This window comes from Calliopsis andreniformis, unplaced genomic scaffold, assembly GCF_051401765.1.
Source record: "Calliopsis andreniformis isolate RMS-2024a unplaced genomic scaffold, iyCalAndr_principal scaffold0048, whole genome shotgun sequence".
NCBI classification, from domain to species: domain Eukaryota; kingdom Metazoa; phylum Arthropoda; class Insecta; order Hymenoptera; family Andrenidae; genus Calliopsis; species Calliopsis andreniformis.
The window spans coordinates 4,450,420-4,473,908 of NW_027480457.1; the positions used below are offsets into that span (position 1 = coordinate 4,450,420).

At 38.5% G+C, this 23,489-nt stretch overlaps 1 protein-coding gene across 1 annotated transcript in view; it reads right to left on the reverse strand.

Moving 5' to 3' along the window:
• LOC143187500 (uncharacterized) overlaps positions 1–1,151 on the reverse strand; it is a 64,731-nt gene extending 63,580 nt beyond the window's left edge. The window contains exons 1-2 of the mRNA XM_076391711.1: positions 1,122–1,151; positions 821–1,052 (exon numbers count right to left, since the gene is read on the reverse strand). Coding sequence (XP_076247826.1) covers positions 821–1,052; positions 1,122–1,151 — 262 coding nt within the window. The remainder of the gene's footprint in view (positions 1–820; positions 1,053–1,121) is intronic.
• Between the last annotated feature and the right edge of the window lie 22,338 nt (positions 1,152–23,489).

Here is a 23,489-nt window from a genome sequence, read left to right on the forward strand (position 1 = left end):
TGTAAGTGTCCCTGTTACCACCTTGGCTTATGTACAGAGAATCCCACCTAATTTGAACATCTTAAATATCTTGTTTGTTTTTTATAATAGAAAAAGTATTGAATCCTGACTGGTTCAATGATTGTGAACACGTTTCTGGTAATCTCAATTTCAGCACATCTTATTAGGATAAATTATAATCAACGATACAATTTCTTGTCCTTTCGTTTACTACGAAATCAATACATTTTAGAAATCCATCGTGATTCATTCAAACTAGTGATTGTGGAGGGTAATTTTATTTCTGTGAAATAATGGTATTGTACAGTGACGCAAAAAAGATAGAAATAATTTTAATTTATGGTAAGATTACGAGGAATTCAGTACAAGCATCTCAACTGTACGCAGAATGATATCCTGAGAGAAATCAGTACGCGCTGAAGCCTTCTGAGCACTAGGGCCGCCGCGGAGAGAAGTGACGTGCGAGGGAGAAAGGAGGCGTCGCCTTCGAAAAGCGGCCGAAAAGAGCAGTTAATTCCGAAGCCTGCTGTAAGTTAATCACGAAATACAATGTAATATCTTTTTTTAAACAAAACAATTCTTGTACGAACATTTTTTTTTATCACACCAGTAGTTTTCCAGATATGCTACCATGTATAGTTAAAAAAAGTCCCTGTATATAAAGTGAATATATTCGTCTACGTAATACACGAATAGATGGACAATAAAAAGAGTAACCAACACTATACTATGGGCTACATCCACCAAATATGAAACAAATTATTAAAAATTGTCAATGTTTACTAACGTCGCTTTAAATTTTACACAATATAGGACATGCCTGTTTGACAGAATGTAGTACTCCACAAAATGCCTGATCCTCCAAGTCCATAATACAGAAACGTATCTGGATATGATTTAGTGATACTATGCTTTTTTTCATATTCTTGCATAACTATAGGTTTCGAAGTACCTTCAACGCCAGCGGAAATAAAACCACTATTCCATGTTACCCATATTCCTGTCCATTTTGAGCTTAACAAAATTTCTGGAGTTTTTTCAAAGTCTTCTTCCTACAGAAAATAGACGGTTTTTATACAAAGAGTTGGTAACTAAATTTTTAAACTATGTTCCAATTAGGCTTGGGCGCATTTTATTTCAGATAAAATCATCAGTAGACTTTGAATGTTGTTTAAAAAAGCGGTAATAATTCGAGTCTTTGTCTCGTCCGCGAAAACCGTTGTCTGCTAGCATACGTGACTGACCGAAGGTCGCCTTCGGTAGGAGACTCAGCTGCGGCAACAACAGACACGGTACATTCGAAGTATAACTCGTTTTTCAGTTATTACAGTTGATGCTCGAACAAGTGAGCGATTTCGATCAGCTGTTTGACAGACCACGATAAGCGAGCGCCGCGTAGCGGATTTTTGAGCGCTCTGCGCTTTTGCGGAGCAACTCGAGCTCGGAAATCAGTCTGTGATAAGTAAGAGGGAGGTCGCGAACTCCCCACTCGAGACCGCCACAGGCTGACCTAGTTCACGCCGCGGTCGCGAGGCGGCCACCGCGGAATCCCGCGATCCTGCGAGTAAAGATATGACACCGCGGAAATATAAGGCGTGCAAACCGCACCGAAGAGGAGAGCGTTCCAGCTACCGAACGTATACGCACCTAGCGAGCGACCCTTTGAAAGCGCACACGCTGGTTCTCTGTCCTTTCTTTTGTAAAAGACTGTCCTTAGTCCTCCAACGGACCCTTGGAGGTGGAGTAACCGCTCCCTGTAGTAAAACCGTAATCTGAGACGGGAGAGAGTTCTCTCTCCGCGTCCCACCCGTGACGTAGCCCGGTGGACACAGGCAACGAGCCTCTCGGCCAAGAACAACGGGTGGCGTAGCCGCCGTAGCCTGTAATGCCACTGACTCCGATTCCGATCCCGATGATCCTACTCCCTTGCAAGCTGTGAAAATCGAGTGGAGCAGCGGCTCCCCCCACTCCGCCGTCGGCACATACGTCCTCTGCGTACCGAGCGGAGCAGCGGCTCCCAACCGATAGCGACTGCCTAACCGAGGAGTTACGACTCCCAGCCGACCGATCAACTGGAAAGCGCGACAGAGTATCGAGAGCGCAGTGTAGTAACAACTTTGGCGACTAACTGTACTCTTGCAATCGGTGGTTTCCCTGATTCTCTGAGTTTGCTAGTCATCAGCGGAGCAACCATAGACTACTGCTTGGTTGAGCCCTGATAATTGGCAGTACAACAGAGAGGGTTAACGTAAGCACGGCACCTCTGCGTTACCCGCGATCTGCCGCCCGTTTAGCAGCAGTCCACGTATGACGAATAGCTGCATACGTTGTGGTGAATGGCGCGTGGCTGTTTGGCTGTTATCAGCCACCAAGCTAGCAGCCGCTAGTTACAGTGGGTCTCACGCTCGCGAATCTCAGGAAAAGCCGAGATTCATACGAGACAAGTCTTATTGTAAGGTACGTTCAACAGAAAAAAGGAAGATCCCTCCTCTCTGTACGTCCGCCTACCGACGATTTCTTCAGTGCAAACAAACGTCGGTAATACAGTCCACTGCACTACCTTAGCGTTACAGCAAGGTACTGCTCTCCCCTCCACATGGGCTCGTCGTCGAGGCCTGGAGTCGGGAGCTCATAATTCAGCTCGAAATATTTGTTAGCTAATTGTTTGGGCTCGCCGTCCCTTCCTTTTGCTAGATGCAAGCGTCGCTGACCGGCACAGACAGATGAGGGCCAGCCACTCTAAGGAGTAGGAACGGCCTAGGATCAGCCCCAGACCGTCCCCCCTTTCCTTCTTCTGGGAATCATTTTAAAAATAAAAGGTCTATCATTTTTGAGACAGACGAAAATAAAATTGACAGCGAACACTTTCTTTGCGACACCCGATTTATACAACCTTATCCGGACTCCGTTAGATCCCTGTATTCAGCGATTCTAACTATTATTTTATCATAATGTACTTAATTAACCATAGTTATTGTATAACTCAATTGTTACAAGAATTACACACAGAATACAATCTGAATTACCCAAGACTAATTACTAGACTGCGGATCTTTCTGCATTTATAAAAAATTTCAATATGCAAAAATGAATGGAAACCATATAGTATGAAAAAATATGGAAATTGTTGAAAGATAAATACATTTTATAATATTTGAAATGCTAAACAAGTCCTTTATTATATTTCATTTCTCTAATTGTGTGTCAAAATAGGAATTTGCATAAACATCCGCAGTTTAATACTCACTACGATTATGGATAATAGTAATAAGTTCATAAAAGCATTTACAGTTTTTAGTGTTCAAATTCCATATAATAATGATGAAGACGGAACTAAATGTAACAGTAATGATGAGGAATGGCATGAATATACAGTATTAAAAATAATACTGTTAGAAGCGATAAAGGAGTTCTCACGACGATCCCGATTAGTGAGAAAGGTACAGTAAACCAGAAAAATATACAAGTATAGTGGTCTGTTATTGTAAGGACAGGTGTTTATTAAATAAAGAAAGAGCCAAAAGGGGTTCAAGAGGTGTCCCTCTCGATCTCCTTTTGGGTCGTGCGTGATTCTCGTCAGCGTCGTTAATTGATTCTTGCTGTCTTTTCATATCTCTTTCTCTATTGTGTTATAGTTTCCCTTTTTCTCAAGCTTTGACATCACAACTCGACGTCGGGTCCGCAATTCCAAACCGTCTCTGTTACTGACGCAACGGAATCTCGTACCGAGGGTACACCTTCAGTTTCTCACGTACAAACCGACAACAGATTTTGCGGACGAGACAAAGGTATCGATATAGCTCCACCTTTTAACATATGATGCTCGAACAGGAACGTTATAATTTCAATGACGTAATATTGAAAATATTACCGAGGTATATTTGGTGTTTTGTATATTCTGTATCATTTCGTATCACCTCCGATATAGTGCAAACAATAAAGAAAATAGAAGACATTAATAATATCAATTCTTGGATAATGCATAATGTGTAGAATTCTGGAATGCTACATTACGTCCCAAATCTGCTGAAGTTGTACAAGGTGTTTTAGGCCATACACTAAATAAATATAGTGATATTTGGTGGAATTCGCTACACAACATGTTACCACAAATACTAAAATTGACAATGAGAGTGAAAACTTAATAGTATCTTATTTATCAATGGTATTTTTTCATAATGTGTTAAAAACTTGATAGAATAAAAGTATTTATTATTTCAATTCCCTACTAGTATTCGATACACGTTGCCCTTTTGCTCTTAAATTTTTTGACACTTTAATAGTATAAGTTTCCCATATACAGAAGCCACTTCTCCAAATTTCATGAAATTCATAAAGCAAAATAGACATCAATACAGACACGTGTCTATACGTACAGGATTTAGTTATCGATTCATTGCTGTTTGTGGTAGTTTGCCCGTGTCATGCATGCTCAATATTACCTGCGCTTCTAATTTTTTGAAATTCGTTATTGATATGTAAACTAATATCCTTCACAGGGAAGGGCGAAACATACTACACAGTATTTAACGTCGGTATTTGTATTTGTTAGAATCGCTTATAATGAGGGATCTAACGATATTCCGGAAAGGGTGTGAGAGAAAGGGTCTTTTAAAGAAACTGCACGATCAATCAAATTTAAATCGGCCCTTAAAAGGGCTTATATACGACGTTTATTGATGGTTGAAATTAGGGCTGGGGTTCCTCGTCCGTGGCCGGTGTCGGTCTGCCGGGAAAGTGGGGACCATTTGCTCCTTGCGACACCGGTCAGCGACGCTGGCGTCCGAAAAAGAGAATAGCGATGGGACCGCACCGGAAAGCGATAGTATGGCTACCACGCTATACCTAGTCTTCCCGACTCCAGACTTCGACAGCGAACGAATCCATGTGAAGTTAGCTCACACTACTAACCAAATTCAATAAAACATACGTCACAAAATTGCTGTTTAATTGCTATAATTGCTCATCAATTACTTTTAATTGCTCACCTTCAGTTTTCGAAATATTTCCAAAAAATTTTTTTGGGCATCTAGGGACTTTTATGGGTTGGCAACGATCATTCAATATCACGAAACTTCTAAAATAATGTACAAAACGAACTACACAAGCTACCAAAAAATTGCTCTTTGCTCAGAATTAATTGCTCAACCTTTAATAAGCAACAATTTAATAAGCAACAAATTTTATAAATAAAAATATGAAACTAATTTAGTAACTTCTAAGTGCGCATGCGCATATCTTCAGTAACATTAGTACAGATCGTATGTTCGCATCCACATGAATACTCAAAAACTTGCTCAATCATGTTGCGCAGTGACTTAAACAATTGCTCTTTATTTCTTCCTTCCTGTCTTGTAATGAATTTTAGTTATTTAGCTAAATTTTTGCGAGGAATGTCCAAAAAACCATCACGGGGTTATGGCGAATTGAAGTCGGTGATGATGCAAGTCTGGTATTTTCTAGAATTTTGGACTATGTGCACATATATAGTATGTTTTTCTACTAATTATTTAATGTGCAATAATTGAAACTGATTGAGAAAGTTAAAGATGACTAATAGGAAAGTTATGTGTATGATTTCGCATTTTTAATGTTGTGTTTCATAAATAAGGTTATATGGAAAGATAATGTTTATGTATGGTATGAGGTATTCTCAAAAACAAATAAAACGATTGTATCGATTAACTATAAAATCTAAGCTACAAGTAATAAAGGTTTACCGTATTGTGGAAAAGCAGGAAACGTTAAGCATCCTGTTAGTGTCAGTATTTTGTCTGATTGCAATAAATGACATAATGCAGTTAAATCTTTTGTATAGAAAGGAAAAGAACAGACAGAATTTAGGACAGAGTTTGAATATAGTTCTTAGTAGAGTAATGGGTCATTTAATGAAGAGAAGGAAGGAGAAGTTATTAAGATACATAATATTTTTAGCAAAAATCGTATTATAGCAAAATGTTAAATATGTGAAAGCTTATATAAGAAACTTGATAAAAAATTATATAGTTTATGTTTGACATGCAAATAAGATTACCAAGAAATGTTTTACAGGTATTTCATTTAGATACTATTATTTGCAAGTTAATTTTAAATGAACCTAATATTTTAAAGTGTTGAATTTTTTAGATATTTAGAAAATATACTCCAGATCATATTAATAGGTACAAACATAGATCTGTCACCAGTTGACCCTGTATTAGTGGAAAATCCATGTCAATGTGAAGGAGTATGGCAAATTTCATTGCTCATTTCTCTCTACTAGCATATTTAAGTTACTTTACTATAGCACGGAACATGCTTACTTTTGTTTTTTTAAGTATGAATCATCTACAGGTGGTTGCTCTATGATTGCTGATGATATGGATTTAGGGAAAATTACTTAAATATTAAGGACTGCACATTATTTTAAAAAGGGATTAGCTTCTCGTTTTTTTATTTACATATAACTTGTTTGCATATTTAGATACATCAGAATCAATGGAAAGGTAAATTCCTACCAAATACAGGAATTACGTTATCAGCAGCACAATTCGTCGTTTTTGCACAACTAGTTTGGAACCCTGGCGTATTCGTCATTTCTAATTGTTGAAATAATAGTCAATCAACTTAACTTTAATAATCAACTTAACTTTTAATTCAAAAGAAGATGAATGTATTAAACTAATTAAACGATGTTAGACTTGATCAAGATGTTTTTCGTAATGATATAAATCGTTAGACTCCTGTGTATATAGTAATATACAGAAGACTGAAGAAATGACAGTACATAGCAACGAAAATAGTCAAAGTTTTAAAAGTAGTTCAAGAGTTATTTGAACTCAGCAGAGATTTCAATTACGATAACTGAGATAAGATGGAATGATGAATTTATTTTTTTACTGTGTGTGCTGGTAACATTGTACAAGGTTAATGAATAAATGTACTAAATCAAAGTTACTTTCATTGTAAAATATTTTTATTTATTATAACGTTGAATGTTTCCAACATTTAAAAATAATCTTAATAAATGTTGCTGATTTCTTTGCGCCTGACGGTGGCGCCATCTGGTGTAAGTTTGTGCGCCCCTTCGCTGATTTCCTGCAAATAAAAGATATTGAAATTATTAAGAAGATAATCGTATCTTTTAATCCATTATATCGACTATATTATTATATATTAAACAGTGTCACCGGAAACTTAAAGGTTCAATTCTTAACACCGACTATAAGTGGTTTTATGTAATAACGTTTACAAACTATGTACGTAATTTATTAAAAACTATTATTTATTGTAAAGTAGTCCGTGTCAATAAAACAGAGATCAGATGGTAATACCGACATCAAAATTCCGTCATTTCTAATTGTTTAAATATTATAGATAATATTCAGTAGTTTTTTTTAGGTAAAATTAAGTTATGAATTTTGTTCAGCTAATTATCCGAAATTGAAATACTATGCGTCGGCACAATTTTTAAACACACTTTGTTGTATCAATTTTTTCTATAGAATATCGCTATACTAATAGGGTATCGTAAATAATATTTTTATTGGCATTTAAAATTCTATTTGCACAATTAGCAGGAAAACGAACAGTATATTTAAGAGATAATACACTACGAGCAATATAGTGATGTAAGTTAACAACTTGTATACTCGCTCTTTTGAGGACAAAGAACACGTTTAGAATACGTTTCCGGACAAGAACCACGCGTAGTGAACTGAACTGTTCGTGCTAAAAGTGACGTACTTTGTGCAAAGGAAGCGACACTTTGTATCGCGATTAATCGGTGTACAATGGAGTGCTTGAAGGAAAATGCCAAAATCGGACAGAAAATTACAACGGCTCCCACGAAAGTGATTCAAGCCTTCCACAGATTAGTGTTTGGAGATGCCGGTGATCGGAAAAATCGTGAACGTTTAAGAAATTTTTCCGGTTTTACGTTTCATGATGGAAGCGGTGAATACCATGATAAAGTGGCATTCGTGCAGGACAGTTTTACCGAACGTGACCTAACCGCCATTTGTAATATCCTTTGTTTAGACTACGAAGGAACAAAGGAAGAAATAGCCAAACGAATTTGCAATGGCTTAATGAATTTGGACATGTTTCGTGAAAATGAAGATGATTCCGAAGACAATGACAGTGATTCTGCAGACGGCTCGAGTGCTACTGAGGACGTTGAATTATCTGCAAGTAAGAATAACGAATCGCCTATGCAACGGCACGAAAGACGCCATGATTTCTCTATAACGTTTCGAGATACTGAGAGTTCCATCAGAACTTTCGATGGCGGCGACGCGTATCCCATCGAACGCTGGATAACAGACTTCGAAGATACAGCAGCACTTTTTGAATGGAATGAAATTCAAAAGTTAATATTCGCCAAACGCTCTCTGACAGGATTAGCAAAGATGTATATTCAAAGTGAGGGTGTTGTAAAAAATTGGAAAATGTTGAAGACTATGTTGAAGGACGAATTTTTCACTAAAGTTGACAGTGCCCTATTACATCAAATGCTATCTGAAAGAAAAATGAAGAGGAACGAAAAATTGCAAGAATACTATCTGGTAATGAAGAAGTTGGCAGCCAGAGGAACGATCGAGGACGAGGCATTGATACGACGCGTGATTCGGGGAATCCCAGATGACGAAAGAAATAAAGCAATCCTCTACGGAGCAAAGAAGTTACGCGATTTCAAGGAGCGCCTACGAGCTTACGAGGAGATATGGGAAGCAAATCAAGGACCAGCTTTCAAGAATAACCGGGGAAAACCGACTGCAGGGAAAGGAACACCACTGACGAACAAAGTATCAAGAAAACCGGATCATCGAACTAGGCCTACACGATGTTATAATTGTGGTGAAACTGGGCACGCATCTAAGGACTGTAGGTCGCGAGTGTTAGTACCTAAGTGCTTTAAATGTAATCGGTTGGGTCATATGTCTACCGAATGCGGCGCGAGCACCGGTGGTAAGCAACAAAATAATAACAAATCCGAAGCAACCGTGAATAGTATTTCTATCTCACTTGATCAAGGTATGTGTAAAGATGTTAGGATTTCAGATTTAAAAATTCGTGCTTTCCTTGATACGAGTAGTCGTGTAACGTTTGTCTCTGAAAAGATTTACCGCGAGTTAAAATCTCCCGCTTTGAACAACGACAGAATTTCGTTAATTGGTTTCGGTCAGGCTCAAATTTATCCCCTCGGGTATTTTCAAACGATAACTAATATAGACGGTGAAGAATTTCCGGCGACAGTATACGTAGTTCCGAATGCCGCTACGATATCGGACATGATCATAGGACGAGACGTTTTATTACAGGCTAACGTCACAATCACGCAAGGCGAAGTGACGGTAACAAAAAGTAAGCAACCTATCTTTTTAGTTGATATTAACGTATGCGATCAATCTCCTTTAAATATAAGCGAACGAGTGAGTGAAGGCGTAAGAAGCGATGTCGAGAATTTAATTGCAAATTATAATCCGAAGAAAACTAAAACGACCAATGTTGAAATGAATATCGTGTTGAAAACAGAAGAACCGATTTATCAGCGCCCGCGAAGGTTGCCGCCGGTGGAGCGTGACATTGTTGAGAGACTAGTACGCGAATGGCTGGAAGACAATATAGTAGAGGCTTGCTCATCTGAATACGCTAGTCCAGTGGTCGTTGTAAACAAGAAAGATGGGTCCGCGCGCGTGTGTGTTGACTACCGGAAATTGAATCGAGTAATGGTTAAAGATAGGTACTCCCTCCCTTTAATAGAGGACCAGCTGGATAAGTTGCAAGATGCTAAGATATTTAGTACAATGGATTTAAAAAACGGATTCTTCCACGTAAACGTTGCGAATGATTCTCGTAAATATACGTCTTTCATAACTCATTGTGGACAGTACCAATTTTTGAGGGTGCCATTCGGTCTATGTAATTCGCCGTCTGTTTTCCAGAGATTCGTGAATTGTGTCTTTTCGGATGAAATTAAAGAAGGGATTGTAATTCCTTATTTAGATGATTTGATTATTGCAGCGCCAGACGTTGAGGAAAATATAAAACGAGTGAAAAGAACTTTACGAACAGCGAGCGAGTACGGGCTTGCAATTAATATTAAGAAGTGTCAATTTTTGCAAACACGTGTTACATTTTTGGGACACGTTGTCGAAAATGGTAACTTATATCCGTCTCCCGATAAATCAAAAGCAGTCGCGCTTTATCCGGAACCGAAATCGTTGAAGGATATTCAAAGTTTCTTGGGCCTTACAGGCTATTTTCGTAAATTTATCGCTAATTATTCTAGGATTGCAAAACCCTTAAGTGATCTTTTACGCAAGAATGAAAATTTTAGATTTAATGAAATAGAGCGGAACGCGTTCAATTTGCTAAAAGACATGCTTGCAAAAAAAACTGTTTTAAAGATCTATCATCCCTCTTACGCGACCGAACTACACACAGACGCTAGCCAATATGGCTACGGGACCGTCTTATTGCAAAGATCGCCCGAAGATCAAAAACTACATCCGATTTATTACCTAAGCCGTAAAACGAGCGAGGCAGAGCGCAAATATCCGAGTTATGAATTGGAAGCTCTTGCAATTGTGACCGCGTTGAAAAAAGTTCGGGTGTACCTGTCAGGGATTGAATTTAAAATAATAACTGATTGTGCAGCCTTTCAACGAACTATGGATAAGAAAGAGCTGTCGCTGCGAATAGCACGATGGGCTTTGATGCTTGAAGACTATAAGTATACGATAGAGCATAGAGCAGGTAACAAAATGAAGCACGTCGATGCACTTAGTCGATACCCCGTTATGCTCGTTACAACGGCCGATATTATAGTTAGGATTAGAAAAGCGCAACGTGAAGATAATGGACTTGCACCTATATTCAAAATACTGGAAAGTCAAGCATATGAAAACTATTTTGTAAAATCAGACCTACTATATAAGTTGCGAAATGGTTTAGATCTTTTAGTTGTGCCGGAATCAATGCATAACAAAATCATAAAGATGATTCACCAAAAGGGTCATTTTGCTGCTAAGGCCTCGGAGGAACAGATCAAACAAGAATACTTTATACCTGATTTGAAAGCAAAAGTGGAACGATGCATTGCGAATTGTGTTCCCTGTATTTTGGCCAGCAAAAAGAATGGTAAGCGAGAGGGTTTTCTCCATCCTATCATGAAGGGAGACACACCTTTTCACACGTATCATATTGACCATGTAGGTCCGTTACCTTCCACAAATAAAAATTATAATCACATTTTAGCCGTTATTGATAGCTTTAGTAAGTTTGTTTGGTTATACGCCACGAAATCCACTACGTCTAAAGAAGTAATTAGTAAGTTAGAATTACAAAAGATTTATTTTGGCAATCCCATCCAGATTGTAAGCGACAAAGGATCTGCATTTACGTCTCATGAATTTAAAGAATATTGTGAAGTCGAAGGCGTGAAACATGTTTCTGTAACTACCGGGTTACCCAGAGCAAACGGACAGGTTGAGATATTAAATCGCACGCTTTTGTCAATTTTGAGCAAATTAACTGTGGACGAACCGGGTAAGTGGTACAAATATATTGGTCGCTTACAGCTAATAATAAATGTATCCTATCATCGCAGTATAGGGACAACTCCGTTCGAATTGCTCTCCGGTACGAAATTGCGTAGCGGAACCGATTTTCGACTTAAAGAACTGTTAGAAGAAGAACTCCGTGAACAATTTCAGAACGAACGAACCGAATTGCGTCAAGCTGCGAGAAATCAGATTTTGGAGGTACAAAAGGAAAATCGTCGTACATATAATTTACGCCGAAAAGAACCGACCAAGTATCATTTAGGTGACTTAGTGGCTATTAAACGCACCCAGCAAGGTCCAGGGTTAAAATTAAAATCAAAGTTCTTTGGTCCTTATAAAATAACTAACGTTAAACCAAACGACACTTATGACGTAGAACGTGTAGGAACGCATGAGGGGCCTTTGACTACTTCAACCTGCGTCGAATATCTTAAACCATGGGCAACAGATCGGTCACTGCCCGAGCCGGTCAGTGGTCAGAATGGCCGAATGTAGGATTAGTTATTTTATTTAAAGAGCGCGGCATTCGCGGTGCGAGCTGCCTCAACCGCGTGCAGCGTGCAGCGAGCCGCGTATCGCTCGTCACTTGTTTTTACCAGATATTCATACGCTCACCTTTCGCTCGCGGCGGAACACTGTTCGTCGTTGTAATTGCGTTTATTGTATCTACCTATTTGTTTCATTATACTTCATTAATAAATTTTCCTACAATAATAAAGACTTAAAAGCAAGATTCACAAAGAAAGAAGTACATTAGTAGTAAAAAATATAAAAGGTACTGACGATTTCGCTTCAGCTGCTGCTGCTGCTACTGCTGCTGTTGCTGTTGACGCTGCGGCTGAAATTGTTCCTCAGGCTGCCGCTGTTACGGCTGTTGTAGCTGCTATAGCTGTTGCAGCTGCTGCAGTTGTTTTTTATGTCCTCCTTCTTCAGCTGCTCGTTCCGTTCTTGCTGCAACTGCTGCAGTTGGCTGCGTATTTCTAACTGCAGCAGTTGCAGCATATAATTACATAGTTTAGTACATTTGTATTAAAACAATGATTGTGATTACATAAAAGGTGCCTTAGTTTAAATTTCCTCCGTAAATATGATGAAGCTCTTAAATCCATGTTCATCAGACAACAAGATCGGGAATAGTCGCACATCCAAAAACATTGTTCGTACATAAGAACTCAATATGTATTGACTTACCTTTTTAAAACAAAAATTACGGATTATAGCATTTCCCAATATGAAATAAGGATTTCTCAAAGAGTCAGATAACTGAATCTCAGATAACTTTGCTACGATAAAAAATATCTTTTTCAGATTTTACACGAAGACAAGTTTAGGATGTTTTAAAGCTAAGCATATATATTGTAAATATTCCCGTCAAAATAAAAGATTTACAATTTTTACTTAATTTTTATATATAGAGATATTTTTTTAATTCCATGAAAAATAGCAGTCTTCTACATGTCGCCAACTTAATGTAGTCGAAACGGCATGACAGCTTTTCGGAAATTTCTCAAAAAATAAGATTGAGCAATTAAAATTAATGACAGAGAAATAATGGGCAAGAAAAGAGCAATTTTTTATGCCATTCTGCAATGAGACAGAGCAATTTTTTGGAACCTTGTATAATTGTAAACGTGCATGTAGTACCAACTTAACGCATTTGAAATTGCGAGATTATTTTTTCGAAATTTTTAGAAAATTACAAGTGAGCAATTAAAAGCAATTACAGGGCAGGAATGGGCAAATAAAGAGCAATTGTTTAAGTCACTGCGCAACGTGCTTGAGCAAGTTTTTGAGTTTTCACGTGGATGCGAACGTACGATCTGTACTAATGTTACTGAAGATATGAGCATGCGCATTTAGAAGTTACTAAATTACAGTTTCATATTTTTATTTATAAAATTTGTTGCTTATTAAATTGTTGCTTATTATAGGTTGAGCAATTAATTCTGAGCAAAGAGCAATTTTTTGGTAGCTTGTGTAGTTTGTTTTGTACATTATTTTAGAAGTTTTGCGATATTGAACGATCGTTGACAGCCTATAAAAGTCCCTAGATGCCCAAAACAGTTTCTTGGAAATATTTCGAAGACTGAAGGTGAGCAATTAAAAGTAATTGATAAGGAATTATGGGCAATTAAAGAGCAATCTTTTGACCTATGTTTTATTGGATCATGTGGAGGGGGGAGCAATGCCTTGCCATAACACAAGGTAATGCAGGGTACTGTATTATCGATGTTTCTTCGCTAGAAAGAAATTGTCGATAGGTGAGTGGATAGAGACGAGCCCCCCCCCCCCCCCCCCCGGGGGGGGGGGGGGCCTTCTCTTCGCTTCTGCACCTTATAGAAAGGCTTGCTTCGTACGAATCCCGATAAACGCAGGGATTCGCGAGAGGGGGACACGGTATAGCTAGCGATTGCTAGTCCTAGTGGCTGATGACGGCCAGAGGCTCCACGACGCCGTTCACCTCACCGTGTGCATCTATTCCTCACACGGGGGTTGCTACTAAACGGGGTGGTAGAGCGCGAGTACCGCAGAGGTGATAGGCACATACATTAACTCTTTCTGTTGTATTCCGTCGCTCAGTGATCAACTAGGAAACGGCCTTGTTGCTCCTTGACGAAGACGAAACTTAAAGAATCAAGGCAGAACCCGATTCCAAGAGCGCAAATCCCGCTGAATGGTCACCTTTTGGCGAACTAGGTGTTCTGTCGTACGTATAATACGTATTAAATCGAGCAAGCAACTCCCTAGTCGCAGAGGACAGACGTTCAGCTGTAATGCAAGTGGAGAATTTCAAGCGTCTGGTGACCAAACTACTTGAAACCGTGAAACTGGCTTAGCTGGTGTTGCTTGACTACCTATCGAAAGGACTGGCGCAAGACTGCTGTCGAAAGACGACTGCTGCAAGAGCCGCGTGTGACTCCGCAAAACGCGAAACACGTTAATTTTGCCGCTATGCGGCGCTCTCCAATTATCTTTGTATTTCTCTAATGTGACACGATTTACTCTCTCTCTCCTTCAGGCTCCGATGTCCCCACTCGACGTCGGGCCTGGAGTTCAAAACCGTTCCTTGACAAGGTTCACCTTGTTTGAACTTCAACTGTAATTATTACAAACGACTCATACGACAATTTACAGTGTTTGTTATTAGGGCAGCGGAATCTCCTACCAAAGGCGACCTTCAGTCGGTTACTTATGCCATCAGACCATGAATCTCGCTGACGAGCCAAATGCCCGTTACATAACCCCTTTTTAAACAGTGTTGTTTAAACTTTTAATAGTAAGTGTTTGAATACTTTCCTGAGACACTGTATTTTCAGACTAATTATAAAAATTAAAAATTATGTAACAGAAATGAAATATTTCTCCCAAATATAATTATATGTGTTACGAACATTAAATGCTGGAAACCTTTGGCGACTGCCAGTATTTGCAAATACTATCTCAACGCCTGCAGTCCATTCTTCGGCTATTTTTTCTGCAGAAAATGGTATCGGTAAAACACTTAGCAGAAGCTTCGCTTCTCCCTGCAACAACATTCAATGTTCTTAATTCTGTGAAACTTTATGTGCATAAACAACGTAAAGTATAAAATAAATATAGGTATATCCATCTTCACAATTTATATACATAAAAAGTGTGAAAAAAATATGAAACTTTTCATTGAGAATACTAAACAATATTTAATATGGACATGAGTGATAAATGAATCATTTTATGTAAAACCTGCATTTACTATGCAAGCTGTCAGGAACATCGTTCCACAATTCGACGCGAGTGAGAGCAGAACATGGAGTAGGCTCACCCACCGCATAACACAGGTTTTCAGTGCATACGAGCGTTTCAGTGACTAGCTTTGTCTTGTCTGTTGAGAGAGGACGTGGACAGGGCCAGAGAACAATACCATTCTTTCTTAATAAAAAAATATATATTAAATGATATATTGTATTGTAACTTTACACACACACACACCTCGCGCGACGAACAGCGAGAGACGCCAGCCGTTCCCCCTACCATCCTAATTTCCTCTTACCTATAAAACACACCACACAGCATCACCAGGCAGGCAACAGCGACTTGCCACCATCATGGACGCTTACAAGGGAACACCTCGAACCCGAAATAACCGATTTCAATAAAACTTAGTGGGCTTATAGTGCGATCTAATACAACAATAGTAGTACCCTTCATTCGTGCCCAATGGACCATTAACCCCTTAGCTTACAATGACGCCTCAGAAGCGTCGCAAGGTTATCGGACCAAACACGAATAAGACGCCTCAGAGTTGTCCCAAATATAAATATAATAGGTCACAGAGACATTCCAGAGGCGCGACGTTCAGTTACTTCTCATTCGCATTCTACGTTACATCATATGTAAGAAGTATAGTACAGAAGATTTTTATAAATAAGTAGATTTTTGCATTTTGCAAATAATGAGGTGGCCAATAGAAGTGATAAATTAAGCAAAATAAAACCCGTAATAAATTATTTTAATCATCAATTCCAAGAAATATATACTATGCAAGAGGACATTGCAATTGACGAATCATTAATAAAATTTAAAGGACGCTTATCCTATAAACAATACAATCCGTCAAAAAGAGCAAGATTTGGTATAAAAGTTTATAAATTATGTGAGTCCAGTTCAGGTTACTGCTATAATTTCAAAATAAACACTGGCCGTGACAAAATACATACTACAGAAAATGCATCTGAAACTGTGGTCAAAGAAGTATCAAGGCCAATTTTACACAAAGGATACACATTATATCTGGACAATTGGTATTCTTCACCAAATCTTTTTGTAACTCTACTCAACAGTCAAACTAATGTCATTGGAACAGTGCGTGCAAATAGAAAAGATATGCCCAAAGATTTGTTGAAAACAAAATTAAAAAAAGGGGAATATGAAATGAGAAGCTGCAATGGATTACTGGCAATAAAATGGAAAGATAAAAGAGACGTTTTTATTCTATCTAGAAAACATACAACAGTAGCAATGACTGAGCAAATCAAAAAGCAACACAATCCTACTTGGAAACCAAAGTCTATCGTCGAATACAACAAAGGGATGATAGGAGTTGATCGACAAGATCAAATGTTAGCGTACTTCCCTCTGATGAAAAACTGTATGAAGGGGTATCGGAAAATTTTCTTTTACCTGTTTGACATTGCTTTATTTAACTCTTTCATTTTGCATAACAAGATAAATATTGAAAAAAGACAGGGATATGCAGAATATAAGATTAGAATGGCCGAAGTATTATTGGAAAATACACCATTACCGAACTACAACCGTAAAGGACAGTTGTCAAGTGGAGATTTAACACTAAGATTGCAGGCTCAACAGTGGAGTCATTTTCCAAAACGTATAGATCCAACGCCGTCGAACACACCCAACAACACCCAAAACGAAGATGCGTAGTTTGCACAAAGCATAAAAAACGCAGTGAAACAACGTGGGAATGCAAAAAGTGTAAAATTACATTACATGTACCAACATGTTTTAAGATATATCATATTATCAAAGATTACTAAATTTTTGTATTAAACTAAAAATGTTATTATTAATGGATTTCAATTTGCAACAATAAACCTTTTTTTGTTTAATAATCAACTAACCGTAATTATTTATCAAACATCTTGCAAAGTTAATCGTACCGCGCACCTGTATATATAAATCATAGGAAGTTTGCGATTTGTACAGTTTCGAACGCTGAGCCAAGCTTGTTTATGTCCCTGCGCGCGACCGACCTTAGTGTCGCTTTTGGCCCGCACACTTGGAAATTTGATCGTAAGAGAAGGGGTTAAGGGTATGAAAACTACTGCTATAGTCAGAGGAGTGCTTTCATTTTCTCGAGTATAATTCTTAAAATACAAGAGATACAGAAAAATGTTTTAAAAAAGATTTGAATGGTTTGACCAGCTCTACAGACCTTTGTCAATAAAGTTAAAAAAAAAGTTTTGTTGATACAAAAAAATTTTTTTATGTTCTCTTTGATATTTTCATAATGACTAAAAATATTATGTTACGCGCCGAGCGGGTTGAGACGCCCGAGCGCGAAAATTTATAAAATTCTTGTTTCCATTGTACGTAAGAGAGGATGAGAAGGGTTTTAATTTAAAAGTAAATAAAACTTGAGATATTATTTCGAGTAGTTCAAGGGATCGGTGGTGCTACAGTCCCATACGGGTCCTTGATCAGCTGTATTTCAAATCCGAACAGGATAAAGGCCGAAAAAATTAAAAATAAAGAATATAAAATACGTAAATTGTATTTATTAATGAATCTAATTAAAGATCGAATAATAAAATGTTTCAATAAGAACGTGTATAAAAATGAATATATATATATATATATATATAAAAATATGTGAATAGATCATATAAAAATATATATACGTATAAGAGTATAGGAACAGAAATATCTAAATTAGTACGTGCAAACGGACATTCATTCTCCCGTTTATAGTGGAACAATTCAGACCAGAGAAATTCCCACAGTCTTTAGACTATCTGAACTATTGCCACTCGTTCTAAAATGATTAATTTTAAAATTTCAAAACGAAAGAAGGAAACAATATTAATTTAAAGGACTCACCAGTAGAATTTCTTTTCCTTTTAAAAAAAAAAAAAAATAGAAAAATCTCCTCAAAAATAATTTCAACGTCTCACTTTGGATTTTTTTAGATACTGCTTAACCCTGTATGGAAGAAAGAATTAGACACTTATTCGCACATACACACACTATGAATTTAATTCTTAATTAATCAGCTATTTTATATGGAACAGATTGAAAATAATATATATATATATATATATATATATATATATATATATATTTATATTTATATATAAACCAAATTATAACAACAGAACAAACAAAAAAATTTGAATTCACACGAACTTCCTAAGTCCTTTTCTTCCTACTTAGTGATTTTTAAGAATTAGAAGAAAACTCTATCTTTAGAAGATCGCGGACTTACGACACGCACCTCGCGATTGTACGTCGACAAGTGAAGCGGCATCACGCCTTCGGAAGGATCCAGGATCAATCATTCCGATTATGGAAGGGTTATGCCGCTGCTTCATTAGCTAATGAGAGCGTGCTTTTGGCCCTACCGAGCCCGTGATTGGTCAAGTTCTAAGGTTAAAGAAGCTGAGTAATGTGTATGTGTGAACATTCCAATTCTCTCTTTCACATCATAAATTTTCTCACGCGACGCACCACCCAACTCATGACAATCTTTTGTATATATCCGGTGTATCGCTTTACAATAACCAATTAGCCGAAAGAGTTTAAACATCATCCACAGAGATTCGAGGAAGCTGACCCTCAGTGGTCTAACGGGTGTTCTTTAAATTTAAAATTTAAATATTCATTTGACAAGGTTTCCCACAACGCTTATGCATTGCCAAATTTTCAATAACCAAGACTTGTAAAAGTATGACCTTAACTAAGAGTGTCAAATTCCGAATCTCATTTATACATATTTGACAAATGAAAAATTATATTCAGAACGTGTCACCGCGTATACAATATGACCCTTAATTTCATACTACGCATTTGTGAGATTACGCTTTGGTGAGACTATACGCTGCGCAATAGGACCACGTTGATTTCAAGGAAGGAATGCGTTATGTTAACAAGTCGATCGCGCCGCCGAAAGGGATATTTAATTTCGTAAACTCAAAGGCCAAGCTTACGCTCGATTAGGGAAGTTCCCACAATGCTTTGCATTATCGAGACGCAATTCAACCGAGTTATATATATAAATAAAAAAAAAAAATTTTAATTTTTTATGTTCGGTACGTAACAATTACATGTTTTGTTCCAAACTCAACAGTATGTATTGTGACGTTGCGCATAGCGCCGTCCCCGTTTTGTGAAATTACGAAAAATTAGTGAGAAGAAGGACCGTACGGCACCCTTGCGGAACATGCCGAGAGACTCCTCCTGGAGGGAAGTATCGTGAATTTGGAATCGCCGCTAATTTCAGCTGCCTCCATGCCGATCACGCACGACGTTTCAGGGCCGTAGAAGAAACCTGAGGGACCCTGAGGCCGTCCCCGTCCCCTGGCCGTGCAGTTTCCGGAATCAGGTGTCGTATCTACATCGGATAGTACAGAAGCCTTCCACCCTCGGAGTTGAGGGACTTGCCGCCTCCGCGGAGGACCAGGGAGCCTAAGCAAAAACCTGCTGACAGCAAGCTAAGGGATGGTCCCGTGGTGCTGCCCTTCTACAACGGCTCAAACCGCAGGCGAGGGTGTCGGCGAGCCTGGACATCGCTGTCCAGGCGGCAAGAGCCATAGGAAGTCCTGGGGAAGTCTCCACGATGCCGAGGAAGTAGGGATCGTCGCCGGAGAGGAGCGGGGCCCTCGGACCGCCCCGAGCTTACCCTAATTGCTCTGGTGGCTGTTAGCGTTCGCCCTTTCACTTGTCGGCAACGAGTGAGGACGCTCGGCAGGCGCGTATGCGACCCCCCGATTCGCGGCGCGTCCATCGCCCGTGCAAGCGCTACAGCCCCTCTGCGTACTCGCTATGGTTCAGGCGCGTATGCGAGGAGCGGGTCCCTCGGGGCGGCCTCCCTTGGTCCAATTACCGGGCACGGAGTGGTGTTAGTACTAGGCGCGGTTCGGGTTTCCTCCAGGGCGTCTCCGATATCGCGGTATTGTGTAATTTGTCGTCTTGTTTCGCTTATTCCGGTGTCATTACGATCGACACAACTTTTGGAACGGGCGAGTCCGCGTGTGCCGAGAGTGAGGACACGTGTTTGGGTCTGTACCGACCACCTGCAATCTTCCGTAACCGTGCCGTCTACACGACCGTATATTGTCGAATAAACATCTGTGGAAGATAATCGACGTTTCGTCTTTGCCTTGCCGTGAAGGCTTGATTCCTCTCCGCGTCCGAACCACGACCTTTCCTCTTCCGCCGAGCTAGTCGAGATTTACCGCCATACCTGCATTGGAAGGGTCGCATATCGTTGTCGGTTTTCGTTATAGTTGGCACGAAGGTGCCTGGCGTACATCTGGACAATTGTCTCTTCTGTCGAGCGACTTACAGAGCGGATACGGCGAAGTTATCAGGTTGCCCTGCCTCGAGCTTACGGCAGCTCGACGCAAGGAAAATCTCTCGTCCAACACCTCCACCGATAATTAGTTTGATGGTATTTATCTTGCAATCCAATATCGGCTTATGCAATTATACGATTATGCAAACAGACAGGCAAAATTATCCACAACTGATTATAAAGTTAGGAATACTGAACTTTTCGGCAAAGTACCGAAGGAACACGGGTAGCGTTCTAGGTTATCAATAACTGAAATAGAACAGGAGGCTAAAAAATTGACAATTCATCACGTATTTATTGGGCATTTAAGAAACTCAATATTGTCTTCTATCATAATATTATAATCTCCCAGATTGTCTTTATCCTGTATAATTGATTTAAACCCAATGTATGTATAATTGCTTTTATCCAATTTCGTATTGTCATGGATTATGATTTGCAATGAAAAGAACAGACCAGATCATGTAACTTTTTGATGTGTATTTTAGTGCGCGATGTGCAACAGTACGCACCGTCTACTTTCAATTGTATAATTTCATAAGCCGATATTGGATTGTAGAATTAATACATACTGTTGAATTTAGAATAAAACATGCAATATTTTCAGTTATTATGAAGATATAACAATTGTTAAAAATAACAAAAAAAATTTTTTTGTATAAACAAAACTTTTTTTTAACTATATCAACAAAGGTTTGTAGAGCTTGTCAAACCATTCAAATCTCATTTGAAACATTTTTCTCTATCTCTTGTATTGTAAGAATTATACTCGAAATAATGAAAGCGCCCCTCTGACTTTAGGGTTAGTTTTCACACCCTTAAAGGTCGATTGGGCACGAATGAAGGATACCGTTATTCTTGTTTTAGGTCACTCTATAAGCCCACAAAGTTTCATTGAAATCGGTTATTCCGGGTTCGAGGTGTTCCCTTGTTAGTCAGATGGGAAACAGACAGAGGAAAAATTCATGTTTGTCTATATACAAAATTTTAATACGCGCTGCGACAACCTTTGATTGTGTTGAAAAACTTATTTAATTAAAATCTACCTATCTCACCCGAAGCTGTGGGAAACTATGGAAAGAACAGTCATTAGTAGAGGTTTGATTGGTAGGATCAGAGCAATATTCAGAAAGATCAGGAGTAGAGTAAAGATTGCAGAAGGAAAGTTAAGGGAGTTTTCAACCAATTAAGGTGTGAAACAGAGATACTCAACTGAAAGTGTGAGCCAGGGATACTATTTGGTTCTTAACGACATGGAGAAGGAACTCCGCTCTAGACATCTTTTACACACCGGTTGTAGCTTATTAATCTATCACTTTTGTGCCCTAAATAAACGCGAATGCATAGATTGCTTCCTACCAATTTTTCGCATAGTCAACGCATGACATCTTTAGTTGTAAAATGTTTATAAACTGTTTGTTTGTTCCAGCAAACACTGTACAGTACGTTATTTCCTAAAGTATTATAGATAAAAAAAAAAGTTGTTTATACAGGATTGCATGGTTTGGAGGGGCCAATTTATTAATGAAGGCGAATTTTTTATCACATTATTATTACATGAGATATGATGGTCAAGTTTGATTTTTTAAATGGAACTATATATTTTGTTACAGATCAGTTGATAGTGTGTTTCAAGACGAATCCAACGACGTCTAATTTATATACATTTTTTAAATTAATTTTCGAGATATTACGCCTGAATCCAGTGATTTTCGTCGAAAGAGAACCTTAGTATCGGTTTCAAAGGGTAATGCCTAACACACGCTATCGGGAGGGAGCAATAGATCGCCTGCAGTAGCTGCTGCTCAGAAAGGTTCTTTTCCGACAAAAATCACTAAACTTGTAAGCACAATATCTCGAAAATTAATTTAAAGAAGTACATAAATTAGACGCCGCTGGATTCGTCTTGAAACACACTATCAACTGATTGTAAAAAATATATAGTTCCATTTAAAAAACCAAACTTGACTATCATATCTCATGTAATAATAATGTTACAAAAAATTCGCCTTCGCTAATAAATTGGCCCCTTCGAACCATGCAATCCTACATGAACAATTTTTTTTATTTCTAATACTTTAGGAATTAGCGCACTGTACAGTGTTCGCTGGGACACCCTGTATATCATCCAGAGAATATGAATATGTTGGCGCGAGTGAAACTAACACTGTGTTGTTAACGGTGTAACGACCCGCAGTCTCTCCTCTCACTCTACCCATTTCTATCTCACTCTATCCATTACTATCTCTCTCTATCTATTACCATCTCTTTTTATATTTGTATCCTTCTAATACCTTATTATTATATTATCGCGTATTCTAATATGTTAATACTAGTTAATATTTTTGTACCTTATTTTTATATCATATATTATAGGTTTCAATTATATTTTAACATAAACACAATGTATGTCGCACGTTTCCATTTACGATTACAATAAGACCGCCAATAAAAATAGTACATTACGCATGTGCGAACTCCGACTAGCGAGTATACAAGGAGCTGCGAAAGCAGCAAGACATACTTCTCCCTGGCATCAGATTCCGAATAGACGAAGATCTTGGAGGTAGCTGATATACTCGTCCAGTGAGATTGAGACCGCTCCTTTAGAGGTAGCGACCGTTTACCAGAGATCAAGAGCATTTGATGCTCCTTTACAGGTTCAGTCTGAAGTAACCTTATGACAGATGCACTACGATGATTCCTGTTAAGTGTAGTACGGGCGACATCTTGGAGGAAGCTGATATACTAAAAGATCGAGACCGCTTCTTTAGAGGTAGCGACCGTTCTAGCAAATAGTAATTGATGCTCCTTTAATATAGAGTTCGTGCTCGCCGGAAGCAGACGAATCGCCTGCCAACAAGCGC